Source organism: Manacus vitellinus, unplaced genomic scaffold (assembly GCF_001715985.3).
Source record: "Manacus vitellinus isolate BGI_N305 unplaced genomic scaffold, ASM171598v3 scaffold_5_pilon, whole genome shotgun sequence".
Lineage (NCBI taxonomy): Eukaryota > Metazoa > Chordata > Aves > Passeriformes > Pipridae > Manacus > Manacus vitellinus.
Window position 1 is genome coordinate 1,279,553 of NW_021940682.1, and position 26,492 is coordinate 1,306,044.

At 41.8% G+C, this 26,492-nt stretch overlaps 1 protein-coding gene across 9 annotated transcripts in view; it reads right to left on the reverse strand.

The window, feature by feature from the left end:
* LMO3 (LIM domain only 3) overlaps positions 1 to 26,492 on the reverse strand; it is a 142,758-nt gene that overhangs the window by 33,568 nt on the left and 82,698 nt on the right. For 2 of the 9 annotated variants that reach the window (XM_018080879.1, XM_018080878.1), the window contains exon 2: positions 16,018 to 16,231. In XM_018080879.1, coding sequence (XP_017936368.1) covers positions 16,018 to 16,223 — 206 coding nt within the window. In that variant the 5' untranslated portion in view covers positions 16,224 to 16,231. Of the gene's footprint in view, positions 1 to 16,017; positions 16,232 to 22,694; positions 22,807 to 23,782; positions 24,262 to 24,543; positions 24,629 to 25,712; positions 25,738 to 26,492 lie in introns of those variants that run through there. The other 7 variants (XM_018080875.1, XM_018080876.1, XM_008934774.2 and 4 more) reach the window with 7 other exon arrangements.

Consider the following 26,492-nt stretch of genomic DNA (forward strand, 5'->3'; position numbering starts at 1 on the left):
GGGAATTATTGGAAAGGGATTATCACAAGCACTGATTAAAGTAAGCTGAAAACATCTTGGTAAGATCTTCTGGGCCCAAAGCAGAGAGGTCTGCAGCACACAGTAAAGCAGCAGTCTGTATACAGAGGATAAGGACAGAGCAAACAACGTGTGGAGCTGGGGAGGGACAGAGAAAACAGGGGAAGCAAATGTCTTTTTAAAAGATGACAAGAATTCTTAAAAGGCTGTTATGGAAATTACCAGGGCTTTCTACTTCCTGGGAATATTTTAAATTAAAGTGCTGGCATACAAAATGTCCAGTGGATCGATCAAGGAGAGGCAGATACAAAACTCTTTATCCCAGGCACATAGTTCATTTTGCATCTGATAACTGTTGGCTGTTGTCAGGGTTGTTTAATGGGTGGGGGTTTTAAAAGAAGAGAAATTTACAGCTGTTTCACAGAGACAGAGAAGAGATCATTTGCTCTACATAGCCTTCAAAAAGAAATATAGAGAGTAGCTGGCACTGGTAAATGCTGAGTTTCCTTGCCAAAGCCTGTAGCCTTATGAGATTCTCTATGCATCTTCTCAGCTGAGCTGAAGAAGGTTTGGCTGGAACAAAATTGCTTCTCACCAGCAACATCTGCTACAAGATCTGGAGAACTGTGTCATAACAAAGCCTGTTTTCAAATTCCTGCCCTCCTGTAGGTGCTGAGTGCCAGATGAAGGGGCTGGAACAGGATAAATGGACTCTGCAGGCCCTGCATCCAACTGAGGAGAAATTGCCATAAGAATGGGGGAACACAACCATAAACTGCCTCCCAAGGGCCCGCCCGATAAACTCTGCTTTGGCAGAACCGAAGGAGGGTTCACAGCAGATGTTCTGGATAGACCTGTCAACATTATGCTGAGCTCCTTTGGCAGTGTGGGGCTGTAAGTGTACAAAAATAACTTCAAGCATCTTAGGTTGAAATTTTGGCATGGAGTAGGATCACAATTGCTGTCCTTTTGTTAAGGAAACTTCCCCGTCCGACTATCCATGAGACACTCCGGCAGTCACACTCCCAACCACCTGAGCTGGGACCGAAGCCCCTTCACAGTGGGTGGCTCCAGTGGCCTGACAGGTCCTGTTTGACCCCCTGCCCACCCCACTCACACAGTCAGACCAGGTTTCCTCACCAGCCTGACCCCAGGTTTCCCATAGGAGGGTCTCAGACCTCTGGATCCTTAAAGCAATTTATTCACAGTGTAATAACATGGAAGCAGATGGAACCAGTACTTCTGAGAAGGGACCCCAAACTAAGGAACCTCTGGGCTTTTATTCCCTCACAACCTATGTGTGTGATAGTCTGGGGTCTTCTGTGTCCATAAGCATCACCTGGATGGGCCACAGGTCCCTGTGCCCTTGTTTTGCAAAGGATCTCTGCCAGTTCACAGCCTCTTGCCTGGGGCTGCAGCCACTGCCAGCCACCCAGAGCTCAACCTGCAGCTTGTACTGCAGCTGCACCCTGAGACACCAGCACCAAATATATTCCTCAACTCTTTGCTGAATAGTCTGTTGGATCTCCAGTAGGACCTGCTTGTGGAGCCTCCCATCAGGGCTTCCCTCACCCTGACAGAAAGGAGTTGTAAAACCAGAAAATGTAGATTGGTACTGGGCTACAAGAAGCCATCAGAAAAAAGCACCACAGAGCGAACCTAATGTGTTGTCACTTCAGCCAACGTTGCTCAGAGGGTACTGCCCAGAGCCTTCCTTTCTTTGCCGTTCTGACCATTATGTTTCAGCTCTGCAGCCTGACCTCTCCCACCTCCTCACAGTGTGAGGGGGAGTGTTCAACTGCTCTGCTCTACGCACACACAGAAAAAAATAAAATAATAATAAAAAAAAAAAATTCCAGATGGTCCTACCAGGGGTGCTGAGACTGTATCTAGCTTCCCCCTTTGCCTCAAAAGGGGAGGCACCTGAACAGGTAACAGCTGGCCCATCTCCTGCAAAAGCTTGCCTCCTTCTGTGTCATCTGCCTTTGGAGGGTGCATGTTACACTGTCCAGGAAGAGTCTCTTATAGCTGGAATGCAGCACCAAAAAAAAAAAAAATAAAAGTAATAATCCGACCAATTTGCGTGTCTTCATTTCTACGAATGCAATGTTGGAGCATCAGTGACAACTCTGTCTTTAACACTGATCTGTAAGGGCTGCCAGGTAATTAGGTTGCTTGACTCCTTGAGACTACAGAGAAAGTCAGAAAGCCCACGGTGGGCGCACATCTGGTAACTGCTATGTGACAAGACACTCACCCATCTGGCAGAGTCTGGTGTATCCATTCACTCTGACTCCACTGACAGACACAGAAGGACAGTCTAACTTCAGCATTCATAGGTGACATTGCTAGAAGAGGTTTTTGCCCCACCCGCTGTTTTTTTACTATAGCAATTAAAGATTTATGCATTTGCTGCAAAGCTTCTACAGAGGATGTGGAATACTCATAAAACGATATTTAAACCACCTCACCTTTAATATCTCATCCCAGATACTTTGCAACTGCTGGAAAAGGTGTTGACTAATCCTAAATAAATGCATGCAGGGGTAAAACCAGAGAAAAACTTCACATGCTTCTTACAGCTCTGTATCAGTGCAATAGCCTAATGTAAGACAAAATCCTTGGCTAGTGTTGCCACAGGACTTTCATGTGTAGACTAAAGACAAAATTGGGAACCTTCTCACCTTCCTTGTGCATCAAGCTGATAGAAAAGGGAGAACAAAGAGAGGAAGGAAAAAACAGGCTGGATCTTGCCATAGTCATTACAGTGTATCCTCCCCTGTTCTCAGACATGACTTCTTTTCTTGTACCTCCTCACCACAAATTTTGGGTGAAGCCTTAATAATGCTCTAGCATCCATTGTTAAAACTCACAAACTAAAAATTCTGTGCTCTGGTGCAAGCAGCGGCTCGGCTTGTGGGACTTTTTGGAATCACTGCAGCAAGTAGTGAATGATGTATGAAATGAAAAATCCCTGCTCACTGCACACAATTCAGATAGTAAAATATCCCTGGAGCATTAAGAAAGCACTTGAACGTGTCATTTTATTTTTGTCCTGTGCCCAGAAGACTCCCTCATCTTTCCCAAAGAACATGTAGATACCTCAGCTATCACCAGAGAATGGGAAAGCACACTTGGAGCTGAAGTGGATGGGTTCAGTTTACACAGTTTCCAGGAAAAGATACAGGGACCTGGAGCAAACCAGACAGATTATATTGGAGTCATGCTCAGGCCTTTCTCCAAACACAGTTTTTTTGGTCATTTTTTAAAGTAATATCTAATCTCATCAGCCTGACTCTATAACTTGATTGACCTTTGGAGATTGCATTAAGGAAGCAACCACAGCATGCTCAATGTAGTTAGGACCATGAGAAGAAACATTGGATATAAATATCATGTGTTTGACTAGACATCATTTATGTTGGGTCAGATACAGCAACATGCTTTGACTTCAAGCCTTTATTCTTTGTTGCCCCTTTACTGGAACTTTTTTTCCCAGCCCACCTTTTAAATCTGGCAGAGTCAAATATCTGCTGCCATAGTTTAGCCCATCTTCTGAGTTGCTGCATGTGATGGAGTTACAATGAGATAGAACCTTTTTCTTGTGACTTTTGGCTTGGGGCAGGGAGAGTTGTGGGTTGGTTGTATTTTTGTGGGGGTTATTATTTTTTTCTTGTTGTTGTGGTAACAGTGATGCAGAACACAGAGAAATGTTGGGTTGCCCTCAATAAAGATTTCTTCAATAGGCATTTACCAAAACTCCTGCATGAAAAGGTTGCCCTCTGTTCATACAAACACAGAGCCCCCTCTTCCCCGTCCTCCCGCTGCGCATGCAGAATGACAGAAGATCTCCAGAATTAATCTTGCAGCAAAACCACGCAGTTTGGAGCACTCAAACTGTCACTCCTTCCCAATTGCTAAAAAGTGGGGAGCTGACCAGTTTGCTAGTGTTCATTTTGAGCAGAGGGAGGATGGAAAACTGACAGCAAGACCACAAATCTATGGAAGAGTGATCTGTCCAGATGCAGATGTCTTGGTGACTGCATCTACTTTTAGGAACAGAAAGCAGGGGTCCAATCTAAAGACAACCGATGTTGTCTTGTCTTGACAAGTTTTCTCAGATTTGCAATTTAATAATGTTCCCTCCCAAATACTGCTGATGAGGAAGGACAGTCACCTACATCAGCATCACGTATCTGTCATCTTTCAGCACTCTGAAATTTCAGGGAAAGCAGAGAAAAGGGTGTGACTGTTAACCCTTTTGCTACTCTAACTTCTTCATGTAAAAACCAGAGCCATACCTACTTCTGCCCCTCGTACACAGCAGAAAGAAGGGACTGGAGTGATCACCAGACACATGCCACTGAAGCAGGAGCAGGCACAAGAACTTAGTAGTGCATCCTCCATCCATCAGCAGTCATGCCTTCAACAAGCAACAGTGTAGTGAGGCTGAATCAGCAGGAACTGTTGTACATTGGATTGTTTTTCGGTTTGGGTTTTTTTTTGCTGTAGCAAACCAAGAAGTAGACAGCAAATACACTGGTAATACTTGGTCTATTCCTCCTCTCAGGAAGATGCCATTTCTGGATGTCACCACCCAGTCTGGAAAGCAGAGCCCTGCTGGAAGCTCCTGTAGCACGTGGGCTATGGCAGTGTGCTCTCCAATGCCTTTTCTCAACAGACCAACACACCAGGTTAGATTTGGTTTCACAAGAGATCAGCTAGAGCTTAAAAAGTCAAAGAACCAGTGCTTAATAGCATGCATAACAGTTCTTCAGAGTCTGGGAGGTAAGAGGGTTAGTTCTTGAGTGCCTTTCAGGGATAGTGATTTCCAGGTTCACAGTGACAAAAATCACACCTGTCCACTTAGGCAAGATTTTTCTGTGAAACTAAACATAATTGAAATAACTTTTTTAAAACTGTTTCCTTCCCATTCCATTTTTTTGTCTTACTTTTTTCCTTTTTTTTTTGGGGGGGGGTGGAAAAGAAATGTTTGTTCCTATAACAGCTTTTTGATACACTGCTAAAAGCAACACTATACTAGTTATATAATATTGACAGTATTGCACAAATAAGCCAAACAGGAGGCACGTAGGAGTTGGTGGCAAGAACTAACTTTTTCGAAAAGCACACCTTAAAACCAGAAGGATCAGCTCGTGAGGAGAAAGATCTGGGTTTCAGAAAAAAAGGATTTATGGTCGTTAAAATGAAAGCAACAGACAAGAAGACTGTAGAGTTATTGTATGTCTGCTAAAATAACTTTACACAAGTATTTATACATGCACATATATAAAACAGATAAAAAATAGTTTTTCAACAGGTCATGAAGAAAACTGTTTATCTGTCATGTAAGTTTATAAGTTTATAAGACTACAAGATTACTCCAGATAGTTGGTTCCAGAGTTATTTGTTCAAACACAGTATATTCCTATCAAGACTGATAATCTGACAAATCACAGTAAATTTTGCAAATATATACTAGCTTTTATTCAGAGTAAACCTCTGGGATCTTGTAGCAGAAGAGGTATATTTGTATCAGGAGAGAAAAAAAAAGTGGATGAAAGCAACCTCCTGCTTACCATAGCAGGGAGAAGTTGTGCTTCTTGTGCTCACCTTCAGATTATTCCATGGCTGAATCATTAAAGAGTTTGCAATGAGTTCTACCACCTACATTTCAGGTGTTCTCCTACAAAACATACAAGTATATTTTACCTATAATTATCAGATGAGAACCTACAAGGAATAGGGAGAGTAAGTAAGAGGCTGTTATGAGGATCACAGGAAAATGCTCGGGCTGTGCTGCACCTGGAGACAGAGACTCTGGGACACGTCAGGGATCATAATGAAAGACCTCAGAAGAGCACAGAAGACATCCAGAGTTGGATGTGTGCTCGTGAAGAAGTCTTTTCTCTTAGTTTTTGCTCACTAACTCTCTTCCCAGCAATTCACTCTGCATTATGATTGAATTAAGTAAGGAGGCGCTGGGGGAAGTGCTCTTGGCTAACTTCAGAGCACAGCCAGGCTCATTAAAACCAGCACATTTGCTGCAGTGTGTGCAGCACTTCCTCTAGGTTTTGAGATTGTTTAAGTAAGTGAAATTCTGAGCAGAAAGAATACAGTTTAATTTACTTTTTAGTGCCCCCTGTTATAAGTATTCAATGTCATACTGATTTTTAATTTTTATTTTTTTTTATTACTATATGGAGCATAAAAATGCATGAATGCAGTACCTTAATAAAAATGAACACATCCTTCTAGAAGCCTGAAGCTGCTAAGTACACAGGACAGGTTCATTAGCACAATTTTGGAGCATGAAGAGAAAGGGAACTGAGAACCCAAGATTCGCCAACATCAACACAAAATCGCTGGGCTTTTTAACAAAGTTTTGTCCCACTTCCTACTGCTGTCTCCCAGGAAAACTGTGGAGAGCAGAGCCCACGAGCTGCAAAGTGGGTTGTAGAGGCAAGCCTAGATTTAGACCCTTAAATCATCCACCAGCAGTTTGGTTTGGGGTAGTGGTATGTAGGATTAGCATACAAATAACCACCCTTTCTGTCAGAGGGAAACATGGCAAGGTTGTTACAGGTGTCAAAACTTTGACTGACATCCTAGGAACGGCAGCAAGGTGCTTGGCCAGGAGCAGAGCTGTGGGTTTGAGGTTTTCCTGGACCAGGGGGCCAGGGAGGGATGTCGTGCTGTGGGTTGTGGTAATCGCTGCACAGCACAGAGCACACAAAAAACAAGGACACAGCAATTCAAAATGGGTTTGCCAGCAAAACTATTCCAATTTTAAATATTTGGCTTCACCAGGGTATGTTTCTAAATTAATAGGCCCCTATACCTTTCAATAGGATTATTCAGGGTACATCAAGTCAAGCGTGTAGTATGCATTTGTAGGATTAGATTTAATGTTGCTTTGGTATAAAGTGTTCTTAAATGTATCAGATTACAGATTAAATAAGGAAGCCAGCAAAAACTAGTGCAGAGCAGCCTGTTATTGAGACTGTCCTCCCACTTCTTTGACACTTTGTATAAGCCAGACAGACACATTAGGCTTATAAAGACATATTTGAAAAGTTTTGGGGATTTTTTTTGTAAATCCGAATCTCAAGTCCTAGAAACTTCTGAATTCTGTGTAAAATTTGCTTAACACAAATTAGAAAGGGAGAAATGGAGTTTGTTTCTTTATGAGAAAATGAGATTTTAAATTTTCTGTTGTCTTAAACAAAAAACCCCTAATTTTTAATGTAAATTTTGAGAAAAACTAGTAGCTCTGAAGGTCCTGACTTCAGAAAAGAATGAGATTAATGTAGAAGCAACCATAGTGACAAAAGATGAGTAATAAGACAATAATTCACAATGATTGTAATTGTTATTACCATCCCTAATCTGCAGCCTGTCACTCACTTAAACTATTGCTACCTAGAAATCCTTCCTTAAAATTTATCTAAAAGACAAAACCAAATTCAACAATTGTTACTGAAACTATCCTTAGAAGGTGATCAACAGTAATGTTGATATATAATGATCTGTTTCTTAGAATGGATGTATTTACAGATGGGATTAATTATTAAATCTGTATTTACTCTCCGAATTTTCTCTAATATATATTTATCTTTAAAGTATTTGCAAGGAAATAATATTATGACCTAAAAATAACATTTATTTTGTCCCATGGTGGAAAAATAATGCTGTTCAATGCGGGGTTACAATATCATAAATAGCATCCACTAAGCTAAAACATGGGAGACTGTATATGCTGATATTTATGGTTTGGAAGCTTGTCTTAAACAAAAATCAAGTTATATTCTCAAGCATTTTGAACACTTTAAGGGGACATTTACTACCTGATGTAGTACAATGTCTTCTTAATTAGTCCAATATACCATTGCTTACAGTATGTCCAAATGTATAATTTGGCTTATTCTCACCACCCCAAATGTAGAAAAGATACAACAAAATCCCTGATGTTCTCTGCTCTTCCCTGCACCTCCAAAATAATTTTATCTTTGTGTGTTGAGCAAGTATTCCTTTTGTCTGCTATGTGCCAACAGAAGATATTTTTGCAAAAGAAAAGATGAAAGCTTAAATTCCACTACTGCAGAATGCCACTTCAGTCAAAACCTGCAGGAGGATTTCCCAAGGAACATCATTCCAGAGCTGAACGTGCTCTACTCTTCATAAAAAGCAGTCATTTTCTGCTTGTGAAAAGTTGCCCTGCGCTGCGTTTTGTTACAAAACAGATAAACAGGGTTCACTCTAATCCCAAAGGAAAATATTTTGCAGTTAATAGTTGGGAAAAATAGGTGCTAAACGCTCTCCAGTTGCTGGTAGCTGCAGTTCTGATGTCAAGTGGGGAGAGGGACTGGATTGTGAATTGGCTGTGCTGGCACTCCATCACAGTATTTTAGCACTTGCTTAAATTAAGGTTGCAACTAACCCTGCCGATTGCCACGGGGTTGTCAAGATGCTCAGTTGTTAGGATTCATTTAAAGCCAGTCTTAACTGATTTTAGGGGACCGCAATCGTCTTGCAAGTACCCAGATAGGATGGTATGCAGAATTCCACCATGATTTCTGCCTAAAGATACGTGTAAGTGCCACACCAAGCAGATATGCAGAGAGGACATAGCATGGAGAGCCTGTGAGGTATCTAAGCTGTATATTGTTTCATTTTGATACGTGGCTTGCTAAAGAACAAATTGGGTTGAACTACTGCTTCTGCTGTTTGAGTGATTTATATATAAAACGATAATTTGATAGATTCACACATACAGCTAAAAAAGCTGCACATTTCTAGAGATGACTTAAACAGCCTTTTTACTCTTTTAAATTATGAATCTACTGATATCCAAAGCCATTTTTAAATGTACCAATCAGATACAATGAGTCTCAAGTGTTGAAAGGCCCATTGATTCAGGATAGGCAAGAAGCAGCCTCAGGAAGGTGTAAAATAACAGTACCAGAATTACATTACAGGGAAGGAGGTGTAAAACAAGTAAAACTTTTTGAGACAGTAGACTCGTTGCTCTAGATATTTGTGTCCAAAAAACTTAGAAAGTTCAAGCATATTTTGACCAGAAAAAAAAAAAGGCATTTAACTATTACTTAGGTTTATTTAAAAGGTCATCCATTACCATACTAAGAAATCCACTGGGAAGTTATCCATCAAAAAACCAATGTATTTCATAAGGTATTCCCAAAATATGGATTCTTAAGGATGGTGATTGTTAAGACCAATTTCATTTTAGAAAACATTTGAGTATTCCATACTGTGTATTTTGATTTCAAAATCCACCCTCAGTAAGTTGAAATTCAGTGAGAAATCAAAAGAGAAAACAATTTCTGAAGGCAGGAGGGCTGAAAAAACGTGTAACAGTGTTATCCATTTTGATTGTTAAATGTTATTCAAACATTCACATTAAAAAGGAATGCTATATGCTTTCTGGAAGACTTGAAGCAAATATCAAGTAACAAATTCAGTAACAGACCTTTGCTTTTAATTACATAGTAAAGACTTCGGAGTTATTTTTCAGTTTTGGGTAAAATATTCCGCAAAATTAACTGAATTTCAAAAAAATTAAACTTTAAAAAACCACAAACAAACAGAAAAACCCAAACCAAATATGTAGCAGAAATCAGAACTTTTAAAAGCACCTCTGTGCTAGGCAATTAGTACCAGTTATTCTTCTACTACATTATACATAGGTGCTTTGTTTCACGTATGCTTCTGGTCAAAAATGCAGGCAGTATCCAATTAAACCTTGGATATCAAATCACATGTCAAAATGTAGTTGATAATATTTATTCCTGAAGTAAATAACTTTAATATGGGTATTATTTTAAACATATTTCATAAAAGCACTAGTCACAAAATCACTTCTGAGAAAAAAAATTAGCAATGAAGGAAACAACAAAGTTGCATTTCTTTTAAAAGAGATTACAGAAAATACTAAGCAGACCTATAGAACTGTGTTCTTTCACCAAGAATGTTATCCCATCCTCTGGCACTGCAGAATTACTTAGGTTCCCCAAAACCACTGCTTTTATTAAGCTTCATTGAGCTGCTATGTGTTGGTAAAACCTTTGTAGTAAAATAATTTTCCATCAAAATACACCACACTGTAGTACTGTAATGAAGAGCTGTAGGACAGGCTTTAAGAGGCACTGTACTTTCATCTGAAAAGTCTCCTGAAATTCTTTGAACGTTTCCAGGGGATTAATGAGGTATTTTGACAACACACGAGAAACGTCTGGTTTTCAAGACGCCTTATAAGAGGGAAGATTCACATTCTTGGAAATTAAACTGTGTATTTTAAGCCACTAAGAATAACACAATTATTAAAAATTTGGCAGCTCTGAAGAAAAATACCAGCAGATACAGGGAAACACATGGAACCACTGAAGAGCGTCAAACTTGAGTACACACATTTCACAGCATTTCAACATGACTTAAACACCAATTTTAACAGCTTAATTGAATGTTTCTTATTAAAAGCTATCACAGATAAACTAAAATAAGAACAAGCCAAACTAGCCAGAGTGTAACTAAATCAAAAGCATTACTCTTTGCAAGTTGGGTGGATTAACTGTGCATCACTCTCCTCATCCTTTCAACAGCTGTTACGGTGTTTGGAGGTTTTCAAAACCTTTGGCAATTAGTGGAAGAAAGCATTCTTGCCTTTTTTTTCCTGCCCCCCAAGACATACTGAGTGATACAATTTATGTAAATTTAGAAGAACGTTCATCGCACACAGCAAAATTAGAACAAATAAATTGCTGTGCCTACTTTTTTTTATATATATGTTTTAAAATATTTGTGGGGCATATTCCTGCAAACTAGATGCCCCTTGAATACTTCAAGGCACTGCAACAAGGATATTAGTGTATTAATAAGGGTTCAGTTCTAAAAAGCTTTAGAGAAGAAAGTGAAGCTCTCAAGCCTCACTTCCATAAATACCTCAGTATTCCTGAAAACTTTTGAGTGCTTAAATCTTTAAGGGTCTACCCTTATTTAATCAAATTGGGGAAGAAGCATACTGAGGTGGCATTTTGAAAACACTATGTAACCCACTACCTATGAAAATATCCATACAGAGTATTTATATGTACATGTAAGAAATCTGATATCTTAGGTGTTTACAACACTTCCCGTGATACGAGAGAGGAATGGGATCTGCTAATCGGCGCCAGGCCTCAAGACATTTTAAGTCTCTCCAAGTACTCTTACACAATAATTTTTTTGAATAATAATTGCCTCTAGAGAGCAAGCAGTTGTACAGGAAAAAGTTGTGTCCTAAACTCTACTCTTTTCAGTCTAGCCTTTCAAAAGCTAAATATTTTACGGAGGCGGCATCTTTATAACGCTTATGGTCGAATGCTTTACTTTTTGGAGTCATGTCTCATCATTCACAAAATCTCATTCAATATCCAGTTTTAAAAACTTGGTTTTTCTAAGGTTTTTCAAGCATTCCCATCAGTGAGTAGGGAAGAGGGAAAAAAACAATCCACAACAACCAACATGATCTGTCCCTTCACTGATGTCCTCATTTTTATAGCTGTTCAACTGTACTTTTAAAGTCTGCAGTATATTTACAAACAAAATCAATACCAAGGCTGGGGGGGGGAGAGGGGTAACCTTTTGTGTCATCATCTTCCCCATCCTCATGGGGTCTAGATGTGTTTAAGGGCAAAAATTCCACCCCAATATATTAGTTTTGTTTATCCTTTGCCTATGATCTTGCGTGCCTGGCTAGGGAAATTATGCAAAAAGTAATAAAAGTTCTAATTCAATTTCCATGTTGAGAGAGGGATTTGGAAAAAAAAATAAAAAAATCAGAAGCCATATTCTTTGTGTTTACTAAGAGATATGCACTCCAACGTTTAGTGTCATGGAGCTGGAGTTAAAACCAGAAACGGCGAAGATAATTTAGCTGCATGAATGCCTGCTCTTCAGTAAAATGCTGCCAAAATTAAATAGGAATGAAACAGCACTTTGTAGTCATTGGTCGCTCAGCGGGGTTTGCGTAGTTAAAAACCTAAGTGAAAAGGGTGATTGACCTACATTGCAACTAGCTTAGCACAGCTGTACTTTCATATTTTTGCTGCATCCGAGGAAGCTCATTATTTAATACAACCGAGTTACGTGTAATTGTCGGGCTTTCATTTTACACTTCCAGGGGCCAGATATTAATCTGGAACGTGCAGCAGGCACTGCCGTGCATCTGGAGACATCCACGGCCGCCCATGTGCGGGCGAGGCTGAGAGACAGGATTTGCACGCGGTCGCACCTGAAATTAGGAGGCTGCCCAGGGGTAGGAGGACCTCCACAAATATGCAGAAATCAAACGAGCAGATGGAACAGAGAGCAAATCCCTTGGCACCCCAAAGGCAAAGGCTCCACTGTTTCCCTATTGTTTTGAGCAGGAGCAGCCCCAGAATGCGCAACCAAAGCACATTTCACACAACTCATACCTGCGGTTTAAATAAGTAATAACATTCCAGTTAACAACCAGTTTGACATGTTAACAGCCCAAGGGCTGTTAACATAATGACTGGTCATTAATGGCAGTAATGACAGATTTCAAAGGGAATATTGTGCTTGTAAATGGACACGCTGCCAGTCAGAAGAGAGGACTGAGCAGGATAGGCTGATACATTAAGATGTCACCATACAGCTCTGGAGGGAAAAAGGGGGAAAAAAAAAGTTCTTGCATATTTCACTTACTGTAAATGGACTTGAAATATTGGCGTAAACCTAAGTTCCTTAAATTAAGTCTTCACTTTCTAACCCAAGAGTGTATAAGCAGAAGACAGAAGCCTGCAGGGGAATTATACTCTGCATATCATTTTCACCGAGTGTGTTACTTCTAACATTGAGCCCTTTCTTTACTCAAGTCAGTTCTCATCCTCGTTAACAAAATGGAGTTCATTTCTGCTGCAGCCACCCTAATACCCTTGGTGTCCTACACCACCACTGAAACCACTGGAGTGCTTCACATGAATCAGATTACAGGGTAAAGCCTCTCACTCACACCCAAAGCATCTTCCAAGCTCGTTACCTCATTAAAGATTCCTTCCATCCCCTCAATCCCTCCCAATCCAGAGAAAAAGATTTTAATATAGTATAATTAACTAATTTTACCAAAGGAGAGAGCTAAAGCAAAGCGAGTTTTGAAGTTCTGAAGATACGGAGTATTTATAAGAAGCTCAAAGTGGGTACCTCAGGGCTCAACTGCAGCACAAGTGCGTGCATCAGGGCTGAGGGAGGGTTTAGTTTTTTTGGCAGGCATCTCTAAATGAAAGATACTGGAAGTATTTTTGCAAGGCAGGCAAAGACGCAATCGCACAGTTTATGAATTTAAACATGAATGTTAAAGCACCCAAACTGGCTACATTATTGCTTGTAGCATCTGTAGAATGGCTCTCTTATTGAAAGGCATAATGAACACTGAGAGACAAGTTAATAAGCAATTTTACTCTTTATAGTATTGTTCAAGCCCCATATCCTCTAGAGGGCACCACATAAATTAATAGGAAACCAGAACTGTTTTATACGTAGCAAAGACTCCCTTTATGGTTAAAAAGAAAAAAAACCAAAAGACTAAGAGGATAGTATGAAACCATAATCAAACCCTAATCTGATCATTAGTACAATGCAATTTGTTCCTTAAATTTATATCAAGTGTGTTGCTAAATATGAAAGCTTATTTGACTACAAAGCTAGAGAAAATTTAACTAGTTTCTACATTAGCATTAAAAAGATCATTTTTATAGGTTCACTGCATAACTAAGTAGATAAGATGCAATGAGGCAAATGACTATCTGCAATTACCTTAAGTGCATCAGTTTGAAGTTTAGTGTAAATACCTAGTTTAAATCTATGCACTCAAAAGTATTACTAAAAAAAAAAAGTTTGTGACAAAAGAGCTTCGTTAAGATCAAGAGACAAAAACCAGAAACATCTTAAAACCGACTACAGAATTTCTTATGTATCCTGGTTTCACTGGTACAAAATGAAAGGTGTTGTTTATGAAGAAATGACTGAAACACCAATCTTGAATGTGGTCATGACAGATAAAAAAATACAGTCTCCTTTCTCTGAATTGCTTAGCATGAATTTTAACAATCTATTAGCAAAATATTTACTCCTGTAAAACGTTCGAAGACCAGAGACCAACAGTGTGTATACGTGCATCTGTGTTGGGGAAATGCTTTGCTCATATCTCTACTACTAGATAATTTTGGTTTTGATTGTAAACATTTGATTTTAAAACATTAGATCAGCTGCACTAGCACTTGGGAGATTCAGTAAGTTCAAAGTCTCCAGTAAATTTGGAACTCAGATCAAACAGCCAGAGCAGAGTTTTCTCGCTCCTGCAGGCGTTTGTTGTATAAGGATTCTTAAAATGAGTTTTAAAAATTGGGATGCTACTTCGCCCCTGCCCCAGAAAGCTGTTCCAACCCTTCTCTTACACATTCACTTTAAGATCACAAGGGACCCAGGTTCACATATAACAATTCCCTTCTGTTCCCAACAGTTTTTAAAAGTGGGGTTTTATTACCTACTACTTTGGCAGCTTTAACACAATGGCCTTAAGATGCAGACTCTACACTAAATTCGCTGCACTCTGTTGTGGGTTCGATTCAGAGCTTTAAGAGGTAGCAGAGTACTTTTACCACTAAGCAATCTAAGCCCATGTCTGAAGAAGATGATCTGCCCTTGCAGCCCCAGCTCAACAAATGCACAGTACGTTTGTGAAGGTTTTTGTTCCACTCTAGACAAAAAGAGATCGTTACCGTGGACAGCCAGAGTACCAATAGTTAATGCTTTAGTCTTGATTCCTGTTCCAACCTACCCATGCTGTAGAATTTGGGAACTGATCAGTGTGTGGGAACCTTCTATTTGGTACCTGTATTTAAGCTGAACTTGTAAGTTAACACGTTCAAAAAGAATTTTAATTTTTCCCCAATGTATTACTGACTTCAACGTCCCTTTAAAAGGAAAAGGTTTCTCTAAAGGGGCAGGGGAAATATTCCCAGAAGTTCACCTTAGCCTGGAGCAGCTAGTCTCATTAGTCCCCCTCTACAGGGAATGGAGGAAAGGTACTACTATGGGAAATAGGTGCTCAGAATCACCCCAGAGGAGCCTTTTCTCTCTATTTACTGTTAAGAGCCCAGGGAGACTAAACTTGCTGATTAAACTTGGCTCCTGCAAAGTAGCCCTATTTATTGACATGTGCCCTGCAGATAAACTAACCTGGTGCTGATCATCAGTACTTTGCTCTGAGTTATTCCTCAGATACTTTTGAGGATGTGGGTCCACAAGCAAACAAGGCGACAGAAAATCAGGTGACAATTTGCTGCCTCTAACAAGTGGCAACAGGTCAGCCAGCATCCCACCCAGGACATGAAGTTAAGTTAAATGAGCAGAGTGATTGGAGCTTACTATACACATGATTTTTAAGCACAGGGAAGATAGCTGGTCATCTTGGTCCAGCTGCTAACAGCTGAAGGGCAACGTTCAAAAAAGCTTGAGAGCCACAAATGAAACCCCTTTGCAAACGAAGCGAAGACAGGTGAAACACTCCTCACTGACAGAGTTCAAACCCTGCACTGAAGGTGGATGAAAACCACGCATGTGGTTTCAGGTTGATATACCTGGCCACCACCGTGCTGCCAGGAGGAGGAGGAGGAGACCACTGTCTCCCCAGGAGCACAGTGCTGTGGGAATCATGGAGGGATTTACTCTCTTCTGCACGAGAGCACAGGACACCAGTATTGGCATCGGAAACCTGGCAGCCTCTGGCACAACCTAGCTGCACGTGCTTTCTGATTCAGATTTTAATTTTGTCTCCGTGTTTCAGTATTTGTTTCCTCATCCTCCACACATACTCCAGCCTTGCAGCCCTCGAGCGCCGCTTATGCAACACCAGCTACGTAGGAAGGACTGAACAGATTTTCCAAGTTTGCCGGTGAACGGAAGAAGGACGTGACCTACCTCAGATAGTCTCTGCGGCAAAGGATAAGGTTGGCTTTGGTGTACAAGGTAGAGCCCACCTCCCCCAGGCGACAGTCACAGCAGGCACATTTCAGGCAGTCCTCATGCCAATATTTGTCCAGGGCCTTTAGAAGATATCGGTCTTTAATCTTACGGTTGCAGCCAGCACAACCTTTCGGCTTGGTGTCTGGCTGGACTGAGAGCATTTGTATACCTGAAACACAATAAGACAAGGGTGAAAACAGATATTCTCTGAAGAAGAAAAACTCTTGCCCTTTTCTTCCTCCATCTCGCTGCTCCCCCTACGCCCCCTTCATTTAAAAGGTAACGGCGTAGATAGGATAAAATAACATAGACAGTCCACAGTAAGCTGGAAAAAATGCTAAGATAAATTTGAGAGTAGAAACTTCCATTACTCTAAGTTCCACAGCTTCTCTTTAACACCTCATTTACCTGGTCTCTTTGCTGAAAAGAAATAAGATTAAAAAAATTAAAATGAAATATTAAAAAAGTTCAGTTGAAAAGTCATCCACTTTCAGCCCAAGTATCCAATATGTAACAACACAAAATTCAAATAAACAGCACATCTATGATAGCAAACACAGCTAAATCCACATATTTGGACTTATTTTCACTATCTTTATAAATATAAAAACACTCCAGATTCTAAAGAAGAAAAGACTGAAGCTTTTAGAGGCACAGGGACAGAGTTTCGGGGAGGTTTGGCATAGAAATTTTGATGCTGGTGGGGGGACGTTTTATTTTTTTAAGATTTCAAGTCTTATTAGAAACATTAACGAAGTGATGAGATTTCCAGACACTTCAGTAGCAGCATTGTATTTACAACTTGCAGTGTAAAGACCTTCTGAAAAATCTGATTTTAAATAACCTGCATGAAGTCGGAGAGTTTCTAGTTCGTCAAGAAAAAAAAATTAAAAATAATAATAATTAAAAAACCAGCAAAACCAAGCAAATAAAAAAAACCCAAAAATTCCCAAGCAAAAAAACCCACTATTCCACTTTCCAATCCCAATTTTAGCCAACAGCTGGTTTGGGACAGGGGGTACAGTAGTGTCCATTAAGTATATATACATCTTTTGATGTAATAGCAGAGAGCATTTAAAAAAAAAATTCAAACACCCGAAACATTGTTCAATAGACAGAACTGGTAAAAGTGAAACACAGTTAGTTGAGCTGTGTTACTCAGAGCAACACAGCCAGCTTCTAGGGATCTATTCAAAAATCAATTGCCCTCAGTTTTACAGCAAATGGGGAGAGGTCACTGCCCCAAAGTGCTTACAGACTGGTCTTTCCCGGTTAGTTGCATGAACTCCCATCCCATTGCACTCAGAGCAATTCTCTGAAAGTTACTTCTTAGAATAAGCAAAATCATAGCCCTGTGGATATTTTATTGGACATAAAACAGGCACCTGAGAGAAGGGAAGAACCGACAAGCTGTTTGAGTATTAGGTTATCTCACTGTTTTAAAGCCAGAGACGTAACTTAAAAAAGATACTGTTCAGTAGCATGTATCTGAATATTACAGTCAGAATTTGTCAAGACTGGGGAACAAATGCTGTTGCCAACAAGCAAATCCTACTCCATCATTCAGAGTATGGAACCCCGTTATCATGCAGAGACTGGGAAAAGTCAAATAAAGTCTCATAACAAAGAAAAGCAAATTCAAGAGCTCCTCATCAAGAATGCTCTACTACCTACTGTTAAGAAAGGTTTACAGTCCCAGCTCCTGTCAGCAGACCTTGACTGGTGCTGTAACACACCACTACAGACAGGCAGGCTCAGGGAGCTAGAACAGGAACAACTTGGGGTTTGGGTTTTGTTTCGTTTGCTTGCTTTTTTTAAAAGCTCTCCCAGGAAAAAAACCCACAAAAGCCAGCGCAACCTTCGTGGCAATGGTAGAGTGTGCCTTTGTGGATATTAACGCTTCAAAGACAAGAGGCTAAATGCTGTGCCAGCTGAGGCATCCCAGGGATCTCCACACGGGCATGCACAGAACACAGGGAATCCATGTGGACCGCAGCCACTCTAGAGCCCGTTAAGTGACTTTCCAGCGTTCCCAAGCTGAACTCCTAAGTTCCACCTGCAAAGCTGATCACTGAATTAAAACCAGTGATTCTTATTGCAACCTGCAAGCACAGCAGCCTCGCTCCCCTCTTTGCAGTGCCATCTATTACACATCTTGGAGCGACACACAGATCTGTTGGATTCGCCGTTGGGTTGTGTCAGACAGTTCTGTGAATGGGAACCCAAAGTACCGTGGCAGTGCTGCTGCATGACATCTAAAGCTCGTGACAAAAGTGTAAGGTCTGTATTTTTCTATCCAGAAGCATAAAAATGGTCATTGCTGCCTTCCCACTACTCCCCAGCTGACGCTGCTGTCACAGCTCCTACACCACTCACAGACTCCCAAAATCTGTTTTTTCAGTTGCAAGGGGGAGGATGAGATCCAGCGACCTGCACAGGACTCCACTGAGAGTCTGTGGCAAATCTGGGAACGAATTCACACATCTCCTCTTGAGAAAGCACCATGAAACAAAGGCTGAGCCTTTACTGTATTTTCAGCTGACAGCTGACTCCCCTTAATCCAGGGTACATACATAAAGCAACAAAATAACATGACTGCAAATGACTAAAAGCAATGAAAACATCAGAGATTTTGGGTAGGAAACCTATAGTAGACTGTAAAGAGAAATCCTGCTGAAACTCTAATATCATCACCTGGTCAAAAAGCCTTAATCTGCAGTGTTGCTTATCACAGTAATGTATAGCCACAACAACAGGCTTATCCCCAGTCCCTCTCTTTGGCCATGTAAAGGACAAAGGCATAAAATCAGCCACAATTTCTATAAACTTCTTGGAACTCTGTAAAAAAGTTCAGAAGCATGAAGGGCTGTTCTAGGACTTTAATCTTTAGCTCGAGGGAAACCAGAATAAACTAGGAGTTAACACAGTTAAAGGCTTTAAAGAAAAAATCTTAATGTAAAAATTTTGTTGCCTGATAAGGAAGCGGGTTAGAGAGTGGAGGCTGACAGTCTCTGATCCAGGTTGATCTGTCCTGCACTGTCTGAAGGGAACAAGATGCCACAGAAACACAGCCAAACAAGTGAATATCTGAGCAGACTGCAGTAATCAAGCCTGATAATTCCCAAGGTATACGCTGCAAACATGAGGTTATTGTATTACAAAGAAAACTGCAGCTTGCATATACCCTTGCACAGCTTTTGAGATATTTGCTACATGAGGAAAGTAGACAGAGCCTTGTCATTCACATTGGTCAGCCCAAATCTGTCTTGTAGAGACAAGTGGAAAGGGGCAGACACCCCATGGAAGTAATGTTTGCAATCCTGCATGTCTGTTTTCCTGAGGCAGAGAGAGAAGGTGGTGCTGACATCCCACTGGTAACATCTTCAGATTAGGGATTCAATCTGCAGCAGCTTTTGAAGGGAAGGAATGCTTTTCTCCTCTGATAGATCTGATCTTTTTGCACTTTACTTGCAATGAAGCTGCTTCTATTTTAATGAAAGTTAAAAAAAAATAAATCCCCGAACTACTGCTTCACCATAAAAAAAAGTTACTCTTTTTTTGAAGTGTAGAAAGGTTCCAAACAAAATGAAGTCATGAAGTGCTTGACATATCTCCAAATTTGCAAAAGTCCTTTTCTTCACATGCCCTGTTTAAATCACTTAATTTTGATAACAGAACATTTTATTACATTTTTTTCTGTACTGTATAAACAGATCACCTCACAGACCATCTCTCTTCCCTTTAACATTCCCATAAGATCTCCAATGCAGTTGCACTTTTCAGATATGCACTCGTGTATTTTTAGCTCTCTCTTAATTTGGCAATAAGAATACCTGCAGCTTTCTGTCAGCCAGCTTTTCACAGGTTGCCATTTAAGTACTCATTTATTTCTTAGGACACAGGAAGGACCCTTTCAGAGGCTGACAGCACCCAAAAAAACACTGAAACTGCTCCCTGCTGAAATATCAGGTAGCAGTACACAGTACTGCTGCCTGTTTGCCCTCCTCTCCCCCTCCCTCAGGAAAGCAGAGCTTATGGAGCACTTTCAAGACATCATACTACACCCAGGTTGTAAAAAAAAAAAAAAAAGAAACAAAAAAAAAGAAAATCAAACCCAGCTTTCCCTTCAGTTCTGCAGAGTCCTACCAATGCTCTGCATCACAGAGCAGATCTGTTCTCAGAACAGAGAAATTTCAATGCCTAGTCTGTCACTGTCAAACAAACCCTTTTTATTTCACCCCAGTATGCTTTCAAGGGCTTCCTCTACCCTTCTCTCCGTCTCCTCTCTTCCTCTACCTCCAGTCCCCAAGATACTGCACATAAACTGCAGAGCTGTGTCAGGAATAAGACTTCTTCATCCCCATCCAGCACCTTTAGGATTTTTGAAGGGAGAACTTAACAACCTGACTTGCAGGTTTTCAGGATTTCTTTCCATCTCTCCAAATAAGTTCGATGCAATGGACTCCCATCCCTGTTTATTGTTATTACAGTGTGTTGAAACACTGTCAATTGATTTGTAAGTATGATTTCATAATAAAGAGGAAAGGATAGGCTCCTGAAGAAAGGCAGAGGAACAAAAATCCGTTTCACTCAAATCATCACCCTTCTCAGAAATGAAAGGCAGTGAAGATTTGACATAATGAACCGTATTTTGTCAGTGATTTAGAAGCATCTGTAAGCAGGATTAGTCCCTGATGGTGCCGAGTGTGGCACAAGACACACAGAACTCAGTTTCTGGTTTGCGGTACAGACGGGTTTGGGGAGGAAGAGTCAGATATCATTATGCACTGGATCACTTACAAACTTTTAAAGATCACTCTTCCCCCCTTTCTTGGAGGCATGCATGCAGTTCTACCAAAGACTGTACATACAGCAAGAAAGGGAAAACTTGCCTCTATTTAGAAAAATAATAAAATCAGTTTGCAGCAAATTTAGTATTGCTGCATCAGTCTTTAGAAGACAGCAAACTGACAGAAAACATGCAGTCAAGGAGAGAGTTAGAGGGCTAGTGAAGATAAAAAGAATACTTTTCTGATGCTTTCCCACTTTGTAGCTTCATTCTACAAGCATTCAGAGCGCCAATAATTTAGGACAATACACACAGAGACTTAAAAGAAAAAAAGTAAAGGTTTCAGAAGCTAAGAAACATTTCAGAACTCGCATGTAGCACATCAGGAGTCGTAACTAGTTTCAGATTGGCATGTAAATTGTTCTGTGGAAAATTCTTATTGCCTCCGAGACCCTGCTATTCTGAGTTATTTGACAGTTTAAGGGAAATCATAATTAAAAAAAGAGACATAAATAATAGCCTGTGCAGTGTGGTGCACAGAAATAAGTGGAACCATTTCATTTAAACTCTGGTGAGCTTTTAATTGCCTGGATTGCATTGTGAACCAGCCTAACGGTTGATTGCCTCCATTATGCTCTCTTGTTCTGTGCCATTCATCCGCACAGTCTCAGCTTCTGTAGTTAACACAACAAAGTAACCGCAACTCCATAACACTCGGGGTTTTTTAAAAAAAATAAAAGTAAGGATTTTAGTACTTTGAATATAGTCTCTTCTGTATACTTTTCAGTTAATTTTCCATGATATATAACTAAACTTCCCCTCCTGCCCCTTCTTCTACAGAAGAATCTGCTTTTTGCTTTATTTTTTGATTTTTTTTTCTTTCTTTTTTAAATAAAGGACATGGATTGGGAAGGGGGAGATGGAAAAAAAAAGAAAAGAAAGGGGAAGAGGTTAGGCAAAAAATAAAAATGGGAATGCAGTCCCACAGCTGGGAGCAGTGATACAGATTAAAAGAATTTGGCCAACATGGCTAGTCGATTGCCAAGAGACACCAAACAAAAGATTTCTCTTCTTCTTTCCCCTTCTCTTTTTGAAAGCTAGATTGGGCCTAAAAGCTTGTTTCTCTCTGTTCACTGGCCCAGAGCATCCCTGCAGGCTGTAGCCCCCTAAGGGACAACACGGCAAATAGATGTACCCAGATCTCAGGGACCGGAGCTGCTTAGCTATGTTCCTACCCCTGGCGTGTCCCCCCATCTCTCTCCCCCAGCCAACCCCCCCCCCTCCTCCTTTTTTTAGAGCAGTGGTGCTGGGAACCAATTTGATTCTCTTTTTCTCCAATGCAGCTGCAAGGCTCAGAGATACTGACATTTTTCCACTCTTATCAGTTTAATTACAGTTACCATGGCAGCAAAGTGCTAGTGCTTGGCAAAGGCCAACAAGAGATTTGCAAGACTGAGTTCAATTTTGATGCAGCTCACATGCAAAATAAAAAAAAAATAAATAAGAAACATATACTCCACAACAAAGAATCCCTTTTTGGAGTTAGACGCTCAAGCCTTTTATGCCAATTCCTTCCCGAGCATCACAAGGATGGGGAGAGGGAGGTGTCGGGGAAAGCACGTCCCGATGTTTGTTGCACCGAGCAAAACGAATTGGTTTAAAGAGCGGTCCTACGGAGCTGTCCTAGGAAGAGGTATTTTGCGTCTCTTCAGAGCACACACCGACACAGCCGCTCGCTACGGCAGCGCATTGAGGATGGAAAGGGAAGGAGGACCCCCCGCCTCCCCCCGGGAGCGCACCCGCTGCGCTCGCTGCGCGCCAGCGCCGGGGACCGCCGCCTTACCAAAACTTTTCTCCTTTTTCTGCATGAGTTGATTTACGGGCGCCTGGAGAGCTCCTTCTCATTGAAGCACCAAATCCCGGCAAAAGTAGCAAGTGCTTCCTCGGCTCGGGTCAAGTGAGCGGGAGCGCGGCGCGCCGCAGCGGGGGCGGGGGCGGCGGGATGGGGATGGGAATGGGAATAGGGCGGGGGGGGGACGGACGGGACGGCCACACCCGGAGCCGCCGGCCCCACGGCGATGGCGAGCGACAAAGCCACATGCTCCCCTAACTCTGCCCGTAAGCCTATAATCCCAGCGGTCTCTTAGCTTTGTTGTAACAAATGGGTTTGATTAAACTGTCACATGCGGCGTTCGCATACCGTATCGCGCTCGGTGCGAAGGGAGAGCGGGGAGGGGGGGGGAAAGAGGGGAAAAAAAAAGAGGAATGCTCCGCAGACAGAACGCTGCTTCATAACGCCAGCCCTGCCTGCCCTTCCCCCCGCCGGTCCGGGAGCGGAGGATGCGTGAGCACGGACCCCGCGGCCGGAGCGCGTCCCACCCGCCCACCGCCCCCGGCCCGCTCCGCGCCCCCCGGGGCTCCCCGCCCCGCTCCTGCCTCCTCTCTGCCCAAAGGGTTAACCCTGCACCGAACCAGTTGCAAATTAAACTGCTGTACGGGGAGGCTTGTGGATTAAAGCCGGGGAGTGGGAAATTAACCGACTCCCTTGATAATTGAGAGCACGTTTCGAGAAGCTCTGGAAGAAGCAAGAATAATAATAACAATAATAACGGGGAGGGGGGTGGTGGTGGGGCTGCAATTCATTGTTAACTTTGACTGCTATTCCTCGAGACATACAGTCGGATGGGTTTCGCTCAGCATCCTCCGCTTGCATGTATTTCATGTCTCATCATAAAAATAATGAAGCCTCACATGATTTAAACAAAACAGTCTCAGCAGAGCTGCAGCTTGAGTGAAAGTTGCAGTGCAGAGATGTGTGTGTGTGTATTGCAGCCCCGGCTTATGACTCAGAGAGAGAGGGAGAGAGAGAGAGTGATGCAGACACACATACACAAATGACCCAAAGCTTATGTACACAGTTGCCTCACTTACCTTCTCAATTAAGCGATACAGGGGAGGCAGTTCAATAAGCACAGTGGCTGCTTTGTAGCTCTTCTCCTTGGAAAAGGTCAAAAAGAAGCATTGTTTGGGGAAAAAAATAAAGAGGGGGTGGGAGAGATGGGGAGGGAGATCGCTATTCTTTAAGTTTAAAATAATGAGGTCCTCAAGGATCCGCCAAGTAATTGTGTTGACCGCATCCGAGCTACAGGTGTCCTCCTTTTAGTATCTTGCAGTCCAAGGCTGTCTGTCTCCGTCCTGGCTGAAGACAACTTACCTAAAGCAGCGTGTGAGGAGCCGAGTTGAATGAAGTCAGGGCTTTATCAGCTGCAAAATGCAATCCCTTACCAGCCAGACATAATACAGCAAAAGAAAAGGTCACTCAGTTATTACTGAGCCAGCAGAGCCCAGACAGCTCTTGTGGAAGACCACAGAGAAGCAGCTCCCTTCCGATTTAAGGCTATTTACCTCTCTCCCCCTCCACCCACCCACCCACCCTGCCTCTCCCCCTCCCCCCTCCCAACTCCCCTTTCTTCTCTCTCTCCCTCTCTCTCTCCTCTCGCTTTCTCTCTCGTTCTGCAGCTCGCTCAAGTACAGCCGCCCTCGGAAAGTGCAAAGCAGCCAGGAGACAGATTGGGCTTTGTTGGTAATTTCCCATGGTGAAAATTTACAAGCCTGCAAGTGCAGTCAGCAAAACCACATGCATATGCTAGACACAAACACCAGGGACACACACACACGAACACACAAGTGACCTCTACTGAAGCGGCTCAGGATCACCTTCCCACAGAGTGCTCCAGAAGCAGACCCGAGGAAACAGGGGAACGTCGCTGCCCCCCGCCCCCCCCGCCATCACTCCTCCCAAAATACTTCTTGCTTAAACAAAACCATAATTGCCCCACGCAAAAAAAAAAAAAAAAAAAAAAAAAAAAAAAAAAAAAAAAAAGCAAGATGCATATCTCTCTATTAATGAGTAATGAGAAAAATCCCTGAAGGTGAAAACTTTGCCTCTCTCCGTGCTAGATCTGAGCTGCTCAGAAAGCTGTGGAAACTCCGGCGTGAAAGTTTCCCGCTCCTCGGCGCGGTCCCCAGCCCGGCCACCCCCCGGGCCCCGCTTGCCACATGTCACCCCCCTCACTGCACTATTGACGCTGAGTGCTGAAGGAAGCCAAGCAGTCTCCCCCCTACAGCATCCTCGTCCCAGGAGCTGAAGACAGATCCTTATTCTCTCTACCTAGTGCTGGAGGGGGGAAAAAATAATAGACGCGGGGGTGTTATAGGTGTTGAACACCCTTGACCACGAGACAGACAGACATGCAAACACACAAGAGGTAGAGCATACTTTGATATTCATTCACTCTCACAGATGATTGTTTCTTTGTGTTTTATAATAAAGATGTTGAGCCTAGCCTACTGTAAATAAAGTTAAAAAAATCCAAAGCATCTCCCTCTAAGAGCCATCTGCAGTTGGAGAAAGACCAGATTAAGAATTTGTGAATACAGTTTTCAGACTTCAAAGTGAATATCTGTTGTCTGCTATTAGAAGCACCACACTAGATTTTCACAAAGCTTTGAAAGATGTCAGCTTACAATATACCCTAAATTTGAATGACACTCACATTATAGAAGTCTTTCAAGACCCAAGAAAGATTTAAAAGCATTGAAGTGCTCTGCCATCTACACCCCTCCCTCATATAATCCAGCAGCTCTAATAAAAATCAAAGCAACCTCAGAAATGCATATGTTTAGGACAGGTTCTCCCCCTCCACCAAGTAAGCTTCTCCCCCCCCCCTTTTTTTTTTTTTTTTTTTAATACATAGATACATATAAAGGTTCCTGGAACAAGCATACTGTGCAATGAACAATTCCTGAATCTCTTGCCCCCTCTTCCTCTAAGTAGCAACAAAACTCAGCCACAACCAACCTGAGCAAGAACCCGAAAAGCACAATCAGAGGCAGCAGGCTAACAGAGCACCTTTCTGCTGATTTGATCTGCACATAGAGAAAAGCCAAACTTGACAGAAACCTGCTCCTCTCCTGCACGCACCCATATGCTCACAAGAGCCTCACTTCCCTCTGTTTATAGACTACCTCTGCCACAACCACTCTGGAAATACAGCAGTGTGAGTGTGTGTGTGCCTCTCTCCACCAATGCACTCGGAGAAGGAGAAGAAAAGAGGGAGGGAGAAGTTATGTGTGGGGAAAGGGAGAAATAAAATCAAAACAAATGGTACAGCTAATGAGGACAATTAAATTAATTATGTTCAAGGAGATGAGATTTTTTTTCCCTCCAACTGTATGATCTGTTACCCCTCGCTGGCAACTGCTGCTCTGTAATTCATGGCAACTGATTAGTGCATCTATGCAAATCTTTGTTTAAATCATTCAACTAATTAAATGATGGGATTATTCCTCTGCCTACGGTGACATCATTCGCAGTAATTAGTACTCTATTTGGACTGTGGCAATAAGATACCCGATGTCAACACCAACCTGCAAAGACATTAACCACTTTGTCACTTTGTGTGTGTGTATGTGTGTGCATGTGCATGTGCGGGAAAAGAGAAAGGAACAAACACCCAGATCTAATTGCATCTTCCACCCCTCTTTACACTCCCCCCACCAATCAAGGATTCTTAAAAAAAAAACCCTACAAAAAAACAACTTACTGAATAATATGCCAAACCACATGTGTAAAGGAATA